The sequence below is a fragment of the Numenius arquata genome, chromosome 3, assembly GCF_964106895.1.
Source record: "Numenius arquata chromosome 3, bNumArq3.hap1.1, whole genome shotgun sequence".
In the NCBI taxonomy this organism is placed as follows: Eukaryota; Metazoa; Chordata; class Aves; order Charadriiformes; family Scolopacidae; genus Numenius; species Numenius arquata.
Genome location: NC_133578.1, coordinates 15,571,370 through 15,587,276, shown reverse-complemented (window position 1 = coordinate 15,587,276; position 15,907 = coordinate 15,571,370). Strand labels below are relative to the sequence as shown.

The 15,907-nt window shown below is 40.4% G+C and overlaps 1 protein-coding gene across 1 annotated transcript in view; it reads right to left on the bottom strand.

The window, feature by feature from the left end:
• The window catches only part of CNTNAP5 (contactin associated protein family member 5), a 401,323-nt gene that overhangs the window by 71,245 nt on the left and 314,171 nt on the right, over positions 1 to 15,907 (bottom strand). The window contains exon 13 of the mRNA XM_074145684.1: positions 13,896 to 14,096. Within this exon, the coding sequence (XP_074001785.1) occupies positions 13,896 to 14,096 (201 nt within the window). The remainder of the gene's footprint in view (positions 1 to 13,895; positions 14,097 to 15,907) is intronic.

The window sequence follows — 15,907 nt, the reverse complement described above, 5'->3', positions numbered from 1 at the left end:
TGTTTATCTTGATTAGATATTGTGTTAGTGTTCATTTAAAATTATGAAGCATTGTTTTAGACCAGAAATAAAGACAAGGGCATCAAAAAGACCTTAAGGTGTTATAGTGAACATTTACTCTGAAGACCTTTAGCTGAATTCCTATTTGCATGAATATTCAGGAACAATCTGTTCATGCCTCAGGAACATTTCTGCAAACAAAAAAATCTCAGTATTGTTGTCCAGAATAATATAAAAAGGATTATGAAAATTATCAAAGTGAAATTGAAAAGAAATTCCAGTAGGATAGGAAAGAAATAGCTGCCATTTATCATTTTCCATCCACTAAAACAAACTAGCCAAGGAAAGTATTGTTCTAAGCAAGATTACCTGCAACTGGCCTGCCTGCTAAATCATATTTCATAACGGTTGACTGCTTTCCATTGTGTAACCACAGTTGTGTACTATACATTTATAGCTCCTGTCACTATAATACAATTATGTTTACCCATTAGTTTCTGTTTTTGTGCCACAACCCAGCAACTACAGTATTACAATGGTTCTAATGGTCTGTTTCACTTTGTTCATTTACCTATTAATTTTGGCAATGGCATATTTCATGGAACATAAATTTCATCCTCTGAAAACATGACAACCTGTAGTACAATATGGTCAAACAGATTCTGGAGCTTTGTGCAGAAGTAAAATGAATTGTCCAGGGTGGCATTTTGGAAAGAACATACCTCCCTCTAGAGGCATCAGCTGTATCTAAGGTGATTACTTTATCATTAATAGGATGTAATTATTCACTCAATAAAATTGTCCAGAGGAGAGCCAGAAAGCTGGTGAGGGGTCTGGAGAACAAGTCATATGAGGAGAGGCTGAGGGAACTGGTCATGTTTAGTTTGGAGAAGTTTAGTTTGGAGAAGAGGAGGCTGAGGGGGGACCTCATTGCCCTCTACAACTACCTGAAAGGACGGTGTAGAGAGGTGGATGTTGGCCTCTTCTCCCAAGTGAATAATGACAGGACCAGAAGAAATGGTGTAAAGTTGTGGCAGGGGAGGTTTAGATTAGATATTAGGAAGAATTACTGAGAGAGTGGTCAGGCACTGGAACAGCCTGCCCAGGGAGGTGGTGGAGTCGCCATCCCTGGAGGTATTTAAGAAATGTGTAGACATGGCACTTCAGGGCATGTTTTAATGCCCGAGATTGTTGGTTTGCATTCGTGGGTGGGTGTGGTGTGTGGTTGTGGGTGTTTGTTTTGTGTGGATTTTGGTTTTGGGTTTTTTTTGGTGTTTGGTTTTTTGTTTTTTGTTTTTGTTTTTGTTTTTGTTTTTGTTTTTGTGGTTGGACTCGATGATCTCAAAGGTCCCTTCCAACCAAGAAGAATCTGTGATTCTATGAAAATTCTGCCTCTATTAAGTAGGTATTTCTAATGTTCTGCAGATTGAGTGGTGGCCCTAGCCTGTCTCACAGAAGCAGTAAACAAAATACAACACTGAATCTCTTTGAATCTGGAACATAAATGTGCACTAGGAAGGAAGTGACCTAGAAAGCTGGCACTGCTTTGAACCTAAAGGCTCTGGGAAACAGGACCCCAAAACAGAACCTGAAAAATGCTCATTGCCGGGAGGACCCTCCCCAGTTCAGCAACAGATGACAAAATGGCAAAACAAACAGACTGAACTGACTTTCATAGCTAGAGAAAAAGTTAAAGGGAGCTGAAACAGTCTATTTGAGCAGAAGAAAACTTGTTCTAGATTCCCACCTTCTGCTGTAATGTTAACATTCTGTCATGAGAGTCTCTGAGGAACAGCCCTTAAACTTATGTCACACACCAAAATATTTTCATCTGGATAAAATCGGAGAGCTTGAAATAATGGTGACAATGGGTGATAAACAAATGCTAATGTACAGAAAGCCTTTAGGTCAATGGGGAAGAGAGTAAGCAATTCTTAACTTGTCTTGCACCAGGCCTGACAATGATCCATCTACCCCAAGAAGTTAACTACAGCCAACCTTCACTCTTTTCCTCCGAATCTGTTTGCACAAAACTACACAAATATGCAAAAACCTACTTTCCCAAAAAAAGAACACTATCTATATCAATAGATAATTTTATGGATTGTACTGATCATTTCATTCAGTAGCTAAGTGAAAAGTTAGTATTTAAAATAAACATACCATGTAATTGATGTTACTTTTTGTTCAGAACCACTTTTTGAATCTCTACTCATCCTATCATAGTCTTGGATTCATCAGTAAAACAAAACTGTCAGACCTGAATTAGGTTCAGTAATACAAAACTGAGAAAAAGAACAGCCAAGAACCGTTATCATCTTTTCTTTCCTACCAACAAGTGCCACTAGTAACATTTTGATCACATTGAATGAGACAGCTTGAACAAAAAGAAGAATAGAAAATGGCTACTGATTGCGGACTAAGCTACTGCGAGCACTTTTCATGTGCTATTAATGTTAATATATTGGAATCACTACATGTTGTAAATTAGACATGTCATTTTAAACTTTTTTTTTTGCAAATGAAAAATATAGGGAAAGGGGGACATGGAACTAAGCATCTTAGATACAGAAACAGGCAGTGCATGAAGCAGGACAGGCACTGATTTGAAAGAAATCCAGCATAGCAGCATGTTTCCAAAGATCTTTGAAGCACTAATGCATAGTGATGAAGTTCAGTTGAGTTTAGATGTACTTTTGGCTTAAGTTTTTGTTCCGGTGCTAAGGAGGAGACACACATTTGTGTATCTGACATGGTGAGAAAATATGCACATCTGCATTTCATTTTAGTCCAAATTAAGATTTCCTCCTAGCACTAGGACACTTGGAATCACCAGAATTGGTACAGAACCCTCTAAACCCTATTGATTCCAGCCTGCTTTAGATATTATATTTCTGGTTTTCTAGAGAAATGAGACATTGGAACATGCTCTGTGAATGTTTGTGTGTCCATTGTTCAAATAACTCATGAATCCACTGGCAATTTCAAGTACATCTTACTGAAAAATATGTTCCAACAGGTTTCACGTACTGCCTAAGCAGAAAAGCAATGTATTTTCAGTCAGCTATCAGACAATCCATACAGAAGCTTAACACTAATACACAAAAACATAGGGAAAATAAACATAATTTATTACTCAACCATCCATTGAATTATTGTTTTAGTAAAAATAAGCAAAGAAACAATGTTCTAAACTGCCAAAAAAACCAGCAGCCCAGGTAAAATAACCAAAACTGCAGAGTTGTGAGAGGATGCTGTTCACTAGGCAGAAGCATGAGAATATACAATGTTTAATAATTTTGATCAGTTCCTGTTTAGAAAGATACATAAAGTAAGTTGGAAATATCATCTTCAGTTGCATATCACTCTGCCTGGAAGAACCTGGGCATCTACCTTGGGCTGAATACAACCTTAAGACAGCTACAGTTAGACCACATGGACCCCATCCTAGAAATGCAGGCCTGCTTCCAATAGCTCTCATAGGGGTCACTGCCAAAACCAAGGGTACTGTTTCTTAATTACACGTCTCTTATTACACGTCTTAATTACAAGTCCCTTCTTGCCCTTTACAATGGAAGACAACATCCTTGTCTTACGACTACAATCACAAGTATGACAAGGCAACGGGTGGAATAATTGTAATGGTCTCTGTCTAATTAGTGTGGGTAAGGACAGCTGTCTATCAAGAATGGGATGAATTCTAGCATTGAATCAACATTACTGATGACCTACTCTGAAGATTAGATTACACTGAAGTCCTGCCTCCTGCGTCTGGCTGTGTTAGGACCCATTCGAGCCACCATGGCTAAGCTAACATTTTCTGAATGCATTGCACTCATCCTCAGGTGAACTTATATTTTCTTAAAACATCTATGAACAAGAAAGATAGGGCTGTTCACTAGGCAGAAGCATGAGAACATACAATGTTTAATCATACGGCATTCGCATGTCTAATAAACAAAGTAGGCTTGGGGTTCTCACAACTCTCCCTCTACAATCAATCACTGCAACAAAGCAAAATCCACTGCCTGGGAGATGAAGAGAAAGAAATTTGGATTCTTAAGAGGTACTTGAGACTGGTGATACTATTCCTGGGCTACAGTGAAGAATCACAGCTTTGCATCCTTACCTGACTGAATATCCCACTATACTCCACCTGAATATACCATTATCTCCCTTGGCAGGTCTGTAACAATTCACAGAGTCAAGCCTTCCTTGCTGAATCAAAGTAACTGTGTTAATCATTTCACTAGAAAAAACAAATGCACCTCTAAGAGATGATATGTTCATTCTTCCACTATCAGCACAAGGACAAGGCACAAGAGGTACCTGTATAAATGTTACACTTAAGGTGCAAGACTTTAGAGGTGTTCATCTGGGAGGAAACACTCTTTTTATGGTTCTTTTTTGTGGCTGGACAAACCTGGCCATTGTTTTTGGGGTGGTACTTCCAAATAGATCTAATGGCCCATATCAGTTTCAGGCGAAATTGTCATCAGTAGCAGCCTGATGACTCAATTTTCTTTTCTGCTAAACGAGATAAGAAAACTACCTTTAAAGGAGGACTGCATAGATTAATTGGTTAACCTTTCTAAATGCTAATGTTAAAAAAAAAAAAAAAAGTTTTCTTCTGGGACTTTTGAATTCTGCTCTTGAGAGCAAAGGAAGAAGACTCTTAATGTTGCTTTGAGTCCTGGACAGCTCAGGCAGGAACACACCCCTTGGCTAAACCAGTCCCTATTAAAGCCTGAGCCTTCCTCCTATCAAAGGGGCTTGGAACAAAGTCAGGCTATAAAACTTTTTCGTTTTTGTTCTCAATCTTTCTGGCCGACCAGATGTGAAAAAAAACTTCTCTAAAGAAAGTTTTAAAAGAGTTGTTTTCTTTCAGGTCACCACATCTTTCTAGCTACTTGTCAAGTCTCAGTCAGATCTAATCCTCCCCAAATCAGTCTGGGTTGGGGGGAGGTAAATAAGTCTCAATTGCTTTTAGATGTTTCTTGGGAGGGGAAGAAGTACACAACTTTTTTTCCCCAAAGGTCTGGAGATGTTTTCTCTAAGTATGCGCTACATTTTGTTTATTTGGGTTTTTTTTTGTTTTGTTTTTGTTTTTTACAAAAGAGAGTAACAGACATTTAGAAGAGCTACTTTTATGCTCCCCTTAACATCAGATGGTTCACATAAGCAAAACATTGAACTAAATACTCTTAGGGAGGGCTCTTGTTCTGTTGCTGTTTGAACATGAAACACAAAGTAATCTGAAAATACAGCCTTCAGCTCATCCTTATTGTTCTTTTTCCCCTGTTTCCGCCTTCATACTATCAAAAATGGAAAATACATTTCCCATAGGCCATCTTCACACTGTAAAGGGGGTAGAATTCCTGAACTTAAGATTTACAAGCAATGAATTTGAATGTAGCCCAATCTATATAGAGTAAAAGCTTGACTCCTTTTTCCATAGGCTTACATTTTCTTTGCTCCTAATTATACTATATAATTAAATTATGCCATTGTTCATTTGTGTATAGCCTTAACACCTCTGTCTTCCTGGATAGGTCAGACCAATTAAAGCAAAATCAAAGGAAATGGGCTCTGTCCCATTCACTTGCTCCATCCCATCTGATTTTCAGCAAGTGCCTTGCTTTGCACATACTTCTTTCCCCAGATCTAAACCAGGAGTCAAATGAACCCCAACACACACATAAAACTGAGAGATTACACCCCCAAATGCTTTGCTGTCCTCAAAGATAATGTGAATAGAAATGTAAATTACTATTGCTTCACTCATGTGGCATCTTGGTAGAAGAGGTCAGCTAAGAACTGTTCCACTGTTATGATTTACAACTTCTATTCTAGAATTGGAAAACATCACTCTCTGCACTGGCCCAAATTTGATGGAGAAATTAGTTTAATGTTAGTAAGACAGTTTGAGTCTAATGGAGCCCAGGATGCTCAAAGTAGGACAGCCGAATGGAGCAGACAAATAGAAGTGTGATGAGAACACACTCCCCGCTGTGGCTCTAATGAGGGAGAAGGCACACTTTTCTGCTCAGGCAGCAGTACTGCTTTCTTTCTGGAATGGTGGACAGGTTGCTGTCATAGCTAATGACCCATTAATACAACAAACCATGGATAGCTGTTTGTTTCTAATTGCCTTTATTTGTTTATTGTTAACAATATGCTGAATCCTGCAAATTAAAAAAAAAAAAGAAGAATATCACTGCTTGTGATTAAGGAATGCTGGCTGGGATAGCCTGAAAGAAATGTGTAATTCCTTCCTTCTTCGAATTGTGTGTATGAATCGCTTATATGACTGGGTGTCTCAAATCAGAGCTATCATTAAGATATTTGGTTCTGGAACACATGTGTGTTTCATAAAACTATCCAGTATTAGATAGAATTCCCCTGACTCAAGGTTTCTTCATTACTGAGCTATAAACATTTATAACACAGGTTTCACAGGTTAAGCAAAAAATATCATCAACTTTACTCCAAACCAGAGGTTCTTCGGGAAAAAAAGTCCTAACCTAACGGAATACAAAGGTTAAGCAAACATCTTGCAGCATCAGTTCACAGCACAGATTTGCTTACAGTACCATCAGTAACAGTTCACACAATGACTTCCAGATTCGAGGCTCAAAATCTGTTGTCTAGATTTATATTTCATTTACTTGTCCTATATATCTTCATTAATACCTCTGGTACAAGCTTCCTGTATATTGGAAGAGGTACTTTTCATGACAGTAAAACAGAGTAGATCTATTCAGTTTGGACTGACAAATTTGTTTTCCAGGTAAACTGTAAAAGGTCTCTTAAAAAAAATAAATAGAAGTGTAATTCCAGAATTGCTCCTTAAACTTAAAAAAAAAAAATAAAAAATAAAAAATCAAGAATCATTCCAGGGAAGAAAAAAAACCCACAGTAAAAAAAGCCAACAGAAATATCCAGTGACAGCAGACGTACGAAGGACATGTTCCACAGAAGCAAACAGGAGTTACCCATATAAGCTTCTTCCTAACTACTCTATCAGTCCCCACCTCAACAAGCATTTTTAAATTCACATATTGTGTCTAAAGTAAACACAGACAATGGTGCTCCTGTGTTCACTGGAGTAGTCCCAAGAGACTACCCAGAAGCACGTCAGGTAGCATTAAGCCTGTCCCCTGTCCTCTCCTGCAGCAAGGTGCAGGGAGGGAGCATGCTTTCCTTCCACTGGGTTAGAAGCCACCCAGTGAATGACTGAGCAAGGATTTCTTCCCACGTCTTTCTCATCACTTGGCCTCTTGGCTGCACTGCAATCTCTGAGCAGCAAAACGGGACTAGAGAAGAAGTAATGCAAGCAGCTGCCATTCCTTCCTTGGCAGGTATAGCACACTTTACCTCACTGCCAGTCAGGAGGAATCGTATATGGTGAGGGAAGTAAAGGGTCAGAAATTGGGATAATGATATTTTTATTACTCACAGGTGCATCCATACTAGATGCCAAGTTACCGCCCGCAGTTTTTTTATTCTGCTTAGACCACCTGCATTTTAATCAGCTGCACACTACTAACAATACAGCATCTTTAAAAATGGCACCTATATCTCTCCCTACAAATTTGGGGACCTATTGTATTACTATGGCGAACTCTGTTTAAAAGTCTCTGAATATAGCACAAGCTATCCAAAATTGTGCTTGTGAGAAGCTGTCAGTACTGCCACTTTGGAGGGGAGAGACAAGGTATGGTGACGGAAAGACAGATGGCAAGTCAATCATTCTCAAGAAGGGGATCCTAATTACTCAAGAATAATTGCAACATACAATCTACACCTGCCACCTATCTACCACTCCCTGCAATATGAACCACTTTGAGGGCAGGCTGCCCTGTTCTATGTTATTTTCTGCAATGACAAATAGTCTCCTGGTAATGCAATAATAATTTAAAGTACCTGGAATGATAAAATGGAAATTATATTTGAAGGACATAAAATAATAGTGAGCAAAACTCCAGTGGTAAATGACTGCTTGTTATGGGTCATTTTATATCACCTCATGGTACATCTGTATAAAAAAACTTTATCGGAACCCAGGATTCACACTCCTTTCTCCATAAAGATTTATACTGCTCTAAACAGTGGTTACATGAAACCTGCGTGCAAACCACTCCTCAAACACTGTGGGTCAATTCTGCTGAAAAAAGATACTAAAGCTAGTGAAGATCTAAGAATGGCAACTAAAAGGACTATAAAAGCACTGGATGAGTACAGAACTCCGATTCACCACATCATCTGGTATTAAAAACAGAACTCAGTGGACTGAGTAAAACATTAGTTTAAAACACATTTTAAATATATGTGTTTTAAACTAATGTTTAAAAAAAATCCTCCTTTGGGGAGGAATAACCCCATGCACCAGTACAGGTTGGGGGCTGACCTGCTGGAGAGCAGCTCTGCAGAGAGAAACCTGGGGGTCCTGGTGGACAACAGGATGACCATGAGTCAGCAATGTGCCCTTGTGGCCAAGAAGGCCAATGGCATCCTGGGGTGCATCAGGAAGAGTGTGACCAGCAGGTCGAGGGAGGTTATCCTCCCCCTCTACTCTGCCCTGGTGAGGCCGCATCTGAAGTACTGTGTCCAGTTCTGGACTCCCCGCTTCAAGAAGGAGAAGGAAGCACTGGAGAGGGTACAGCAAAGAGCTATCAAGATGATTAGGTGACTAGAACATCTCTTATGAGGAAAGGCTGAGGGACTTGGGTCTTTTTAGTCTGAAGAAGAGAAGACTGAGGGGGGATCTGCTCAATGCTTATAAATGCTTGAAGGGTGGGTCTCGAGAATGGGGCCAGTCTTTTTTCAGTGGTGCTCAGTGGCAGGACAAGAGGTAACAGGCATAAATTTGAACATAGGAAGTTCCATCTAAACATGAGGAGGAACTTCTCACTTGGAGGGTGGCAGAGCCCTGGAACCGGCTGCCCAGAGAGGTGGTGGAATGTCTGTCTCTGGAGACATTCAAAACCCGCCCGGCCACGTTCCTGTGCAACCTGCTCTAGGTAGACCTGTTTTGGCAGGGGAGTTGGACTAGATGATCTCCAGAGGTCCCTTCCAACCCCATATCATTCTGTGATTCTGTGAAAAAAGGGTAGTTCTGTACACAGGAAGTAGGGAACTCCTGGAACTTGCTTTCCTAGGAGGCTGCAGTGGCAGACAATATAATAAAGTTCAAAAAGTTATTAGACAAATTTATGAACACCAAATCCATAGCGGATACTAAAAGGGATGGCCTTAATAGAGCAACTGTGGGTGATGGGAACATATTGAGGGATGTGCTGAAGACATCTGGACTTGTGTACTCACCCTAAGCTGCATCTCTCCAGCAGCCACTATTGGAGGCAGGACATTCTTAGCATCATTTCTTATGCTCTGACATCACTGGAGATCTCATCTGGAACTAAAGAGGAAGCCTGCACAGACGAAGAGCTCTAGCAACATACAGGACATAGATAAAAGACCACTGAACTGTCTCAGCAGCATAATTAAGTCTAAACTAAAGTCTAAACTCAGGCATTAGGGCATGCTCCCTGTTGTGAGGTAATACCACATCTTTTCCCCCAATCACAGAGGTGCAAAATGCAAACGCAGTGGTTAACAGGTGAGGACAAACAGCTGTCTGGCATAAGGGGTCACAGACCTGGAGACAGCATGTGACATACAGGTCTAGCTGGGAGGGAGAGGAGAGAAGAGGAGGTGGAAACCTGGGTGCAAGTCATATAATACTGGGACTTGACAGGTCTTAAGTGGGACGGGCAGAAAGTTCAGGGAAGAGATGTGTAGTTTAGGACGGATGTTTGAAATCAAAGCTTGAGGTGACATGGTGTGGGACTTCTAATGGAAAGAGAAGAATAAGGAAGACGGCAGGAAGAAAACACCACCTAAAGACATTCCTATTTCTTTGATTTTTGCTCTAGGACTGATCTTTTCTCAGCCCCTGCCTACATAAATGTGCTATGAACTTGACAGGCTGTCAGCCAAGTATTGTAAAGCAAGCTATCCTGCCACTGATACAGCTGTCACTGTGTTAAGTCCTTGATATGGTGGATGTGAGGCAGCTTCCCAAATGTTAAGCTTTTGAACACACCCACTGCTTCTAGAAAACTGAGCTAATTCAGTCAGAGCTGAGGATTTGTTCAGTTAATAAAGTGTTTTCATACCTTCAAACATCTTGTATGTTAACTGTAATTAAACATGCATGTGCACACATGCACCTATCCTTGTACACATACCCTTCTCCTAGGTATTACCTGAGATGCTCCACAAAGAAAGGAAATCAGAGCCTTGGGGACCCACATCACTTTTCAGATTCCCAGAATACAGACTGCACATTTAGAGGTAGCCCAAGCTTCCTACCCACCCTCCTCCTCTCCTGCTAGCTTGTCTCGGCCCTCATCATATGGCCTGTGCTTCTAAGGATGAGGTGCTGGCAAAGTCTGCAATCTTTTACGAAGAGTGTGAATGACTTTCCTATTTAATGCCTGCTGTCAGATTCGTTCTGGTTATGTGGGTGTCTCTCCAACAGGCATGGAGAAGTCACAAGAGACTTCCAATTACTGGTCATAAATTATAAATAACATTTGCCAGCATTGTGAGAAAGCTAGCTGTTCCTTTGATGAACAGAAATCTATTCTGATGTTCACAAACCTCCTAAAAAGCTATCTGGTGGCAGAGATATACAAAAATGCAGTTCAGGGCAATTTAATTTTAGTTGTAAAAGACATGCTTGCAGCTAAGCCGTAGTATGACAGTGAGAACTGATAAGGCTGTTCCAGACAGCAGGAGGTGGAGATGAGTAAACTCCTTTGCCAACTACCAGATTGCATGTCTGACACATTGCAGATGTAAATCCAAGTAACTCAATAGGGAGACTGCGCTGAATCACACCCGCTGGGGATGTGCCTATGTCTTCAGGGCAAGAGGTAGTAGGAAAAGAAGACAAATTCCTTGATATAAACTGGAACAATTTTATGCAAGCCAGGACCCTCCCTTGGTTTTTCTCTGAGGCAGCCCAGAGCGCCATGCTTGTCTGCTTGTCCAGTCACATGATTTTTTTTCCCTTCTTTTTCCCCCACATCAAAGCTATGAAAGTCAAAGTTGTGTTGTAACAACATGCATCTTTGTTGGAGAGTAACATTATGAATGCAAAAGGAAAGAGAAACCCTTTTACTGCTTCTCTGTGAAATAGGATAGTGTTTAGATCCTGAAGAAAAGGATCTGGGGTTTTGGTGTTACCAGCTGAGATATCCTAATCATGCATTCCATCTTCTTAGAAAAAAGTAAAGAACAAAACTCAAAACTAGAGGAAGCTCAGAAATGGATTAGAGTCCTTGCAGGAAGGGGAAATTTTATAGCTCTGTCAAGATCGGATATACCCCTGGGAGATGCCCGTCCATCAAGCATTCACTGCTGGGCTCATCCAGAGGTATTAATGAGTAGTGATATTTGGCAGGCTGGATTAGGTCATGTAATGTTTCCTGCTGGCCTATGAATGCAGCATTGCCATCAATCCATGTGCAATTGCATACCAACTTCTGAAGTGCGGTTCATTAACCATAATTACACATTATGACAGCCTTGCAACAGCAGAGAGTACATAGTGTTTCAGGCATCCGAAAGCTTAAGCTGAATCAAGACACAAAAGCCAGGAGTTTTGATTTTTGTTCTGTTGCTCTGACCCCAAATCACTCTCCCTCCAGTTACTTCTAGGCATAAACCACACAGGTGAGAACCTTCTGCTGTGAGTCTAGCAAAATGTCGTAGCGATATTTGCACTTGTAGCTCATCTGTAAATTTAAGAACAGAAATCCTTTAAATCTTAGGACTCTTCCAGACACCTGTAGTGTTCAGCACCACTAGGTCTCTAGGCTCTTCTGTAATACAGCAGCGGTTCACCTCAAAATGGATACCAATAGGACTATTTAAGGCTTTGGGGGAAAAAAAATGTCTACTATTTAAAAACACTTAATACTTAGCTAAGAAAAAATTGTTACCCATATCTTGTCATTTCAAGAACTCAAATGATTTTTGATCATGTTCCACATCTCGCCAAACTTACAGCCCTAGGCTATTGAGAAAGTTCAGGATGAAAAATTGAAAGTGTAATTAAAAAGCATACAACAGGAGGAAAAAAAGAGAGAGGAAAAAATGATGGTGGTTGTCACATGCACAGCACTGGGTTGTGATTTTTTCTGATTTATCAGCTGGAGTTGTACTAAAGAGTTATGAGTCATACAATTCTTGTGTGGTCAACTGTCAGGACCACAGTGGCACAGCAGCAGCTGCCAGAGCACAAGCTGGGCTGCTGGATACCATCTCTGTGACCTCTCCCTTGGGGAGTCAGAGTCACAACTTTGGTCCTGGACAAGTGGAGAAGGAGCTGCCTCTCAAGAATTAGCTTAGCCAGTCTGCCAGTTGGTAGGCAGCTTGAGCCCTAAAGCAGGATACAAGATTATCACTATTTTTTTATTTTCTTTTTTTTTAAAAAGGAAAAATGGTTTTTGACCCTTAAGAAGTATCCCTAGCTTTATACCGTATAAAAAGGTATCTCAAAATACATTCATAGTGTACCTTTCTGCATGTGCACAACCAAGTACCTCACAGAAATGTGTAAACACATGCAGACCTGCTCTAATATTGTGGCCTTCAGCCTTAAAAAATATTTCTTTTAAATAATCACTGTGCGATTATAGCTTTAGAACAAGTCAAGAGTGGTGTGGGATACAGAAGCCAGCAACACAAAGTGTTTGTAAGACATTAGTTCCCCTTCTTTATGAGCAGTTATGCCTGCATTTTGTTTTCCCTTTGTGCTCTACCCTGGGTGCTGATATTAAGAATTTATTCTTTAAAAAATGATTAGCAATACAAGCAGTTCTTGGCTGGTAAATTCTGATGATAACAAAAGACATAATTCACAGGTTTTAAAAATAAACTGGCTGTAAGGCATCTGATTACTCTATCCACAAACATTCAGTGTTATAGTAACTTTGCTGGAACCAGGTGGGTTTTTGATACATTTCATTAGGCAATGTATTTTTAACACAATAGGAACTCCCATTGCAATCTCCCCTTAAGGCTTTCTGTGGATTTTTCTAACCTACTAACAAATTTAAGAGTTCCTAATAATCAAAGAATCACCAGGATCATACAGACATTACAAGTAACCAGACGAGATTCTGAAGACATTCAGAAGCCTGTCCTTAATAGCATTCATCTCTCTGGCTAAGCAAACATAGAATCCTGACCCCAAGAGAGGGTTTAGTGGAAGGCAGCCATCCTGAGTAGCCAGTAGAAATTTGCTACCACAGACACAAACTGATCAGACCCTCTGCTTTCTTCATGTTGTTAAATTAAATCAGGGCAAAAAAACCTTATTCCTTCTATCATGAGGGGAAAATTAGTTTTGCCCCAGAAATGGTGACACCAAGCACCTCAATCATCACCTTCAGAGCTGTGGGACTCAGAAGAGGGTACACCCCTCCTCTTCAGAAACATCATCTGGAGCCACCTGAATTCTTTCTATCTTTATATACAGTTAAAAAACCTAAATGAATAAATGCATCCATTTACCATGAGCTAAATACAGCTTTTGTGGTTTCTAAGTAGTATCTTCCATTGTAGAAGCTTTCAGAGCCTTTGTACACATGAACTTACAGAATGGAAACTTCCCTGCAGAGCTCTGACCCTCTTGCATTTGAGAACAGGCACTGAACAGTGATATCCCAGAAGGCCAAAGGCTTTTCACTCTGTTCTGTATTGTTACTATTCGTTTTGTTTTGTGGTTTGTTTTTTTTCTCCTCAGTTGCAGTGTGGCCTGTATCTGCTGTTTAATCAATAAGAGTTAACAAGGAAAGATTTGAGATCATGGCACTTACTCGGAGTGTTCAAGAGACGTGACTTTTTGCAGTGGTAGGCTGCCTCCTGTTCGCAGTACTCTGCACTGTTTATCACAGCTTCAAGCTGCTCTGCACTGCTGTTGTAGTTAAAGGATGTGGTGTACGGCTTCTCCGGACCAGCTCCTTGGACTCTGGTTAGCCCTGTGTTGTTGTGCTGCACTGTAGTCCAGATCTTATCTTCTGAAAAAGGATTGAATGGGAAGTTAACAGCAAAAAACTTGCAACAAGCAAGGAAAACAAACCCCATTGAAATCTAACACTTTACTGCACTGGAGAGAAGATCAGCAGGACCCTGGGCTCTGAAACGGTCACCCTGTGATGAAGACCTGTTACAGGTCAGTGTAGCCCACAGAGCTGTTTCTCCCTGAATGAGCTCGAGCAAACAATAGAGAGACTGCTGGGCAAGAGAGAAACTACAAGCTCCCTGGGAACAATGGGACATTTTCAGCATCTTCTATTGCCAGGTATATTAAGAAAATTAGATACATTTCTACTGGCTTTGTTCCTGAGAGAAAAGACATAATAGTATGGCTCATAATGGTAACACTCATCTTCTGCAAACACAGCTGAGACCTGAGACCACAGTCCACACTGCTATAACAACAAATGGTAGCGGAGAACTGCAGCTGATGAACTCACACAAACTCACCACAAACAGAAACAACAAACTCTTTCCCAAAAGCTGAAACTGAGAGTATGTTCCTACCACCCAGCTGGAAGTCAAATCATTTGTTTTACTCAGTTCTCAGATTTTTCTACATATAAGTTGAGTGATGCCCTGCTTGGATGATGGTATAGAACAACATATGACTTGGCATCTGTAGTTAACTGTAAATGTTGATGCTTTTCCATACTGGGGAGCACATTCTCATCTCCTTCATTGCATTTCCCAGCAGGACAAGGGATTTCATAGGTGACAGAAAGCAGAATCTAGGCTTAAGCACAACCTACAGCTTCACGACCCAGCTAATGACCAGCATTGGGGTTGGCCTGATAAGGAGAACATAGCAATTAGAAGCCATTAGCTTAGCAGGGAGGCTGCTTCCCTGCTAGTTCTCATGAGATAGCAATGGCCAAGATAACAAGGACAGCCTAAATGGCCAATCTGATGAGCTGATCCAGAGTAACAGGCAAACTCTTTAACAAGGATTCACAGGACTGAGCCCTGCACGTGCTCCACAATGTTACTAAGAGGTAAATTCCAGTAAATTCCTTTTTTATAAAAGGCCCTGCTTGCCCGGGGAGGATACCTGATACTAACAGGGAAAAAAATTAAGGAATTATATTTTAATAATTTGATCAGAGGAAGATTTCAATCTCACTTGCAGAAACCTGCAGACAGTTATGGAGAAACAGGCAAGATCCAGACAAAAGATTTATATTTTGTTATTCATGCTTCAACAGGGAAACCTTGGATAACACTGAATCAGATCTTTTCTAAACTGATCTTAAAAACTGTGCATTTAGTTATTGAGATGATTTTACCAGATTACCTGATCTGAGTTCTTGGAGAGCATCAGCTTTCCAGTTACTCCCTAATACAGTGGCATGATGAGCCGAGTAGCTTTGTGGCCACTGCATTATATTGCATTGCATTGTTTTCCTTGAGCTACAAATATCCCACAGGTTACTTCAATAGAACTCTAATAGGTGTATAAAAATCCTAAATGGACTATCTGTGCAGAAACACTCAGATGACTTAATGGATTGTCATTATGGAGGCATTCAGATGACAGGCAAGTAAAAAAACCATCTGGAGACTATTTAAAGAGGTCTGTTCTAAGACCTGGCTGCACGTTATGGATAAATTATTCTTCCAGTAATGTATGGCACTAACTGTATGGACAGTTTACGCTCAGGAAGCCATACATTCACTCACAACGCTTTAATCATTTCTGTGATGGTAGACAGAAAGAGTTTGTGCACAGATCTGTAATTCTGTGGTTCTTGTTGAGTCCAGGATCCTGCTTGTGGGTCTTTTGAGTTGAAGC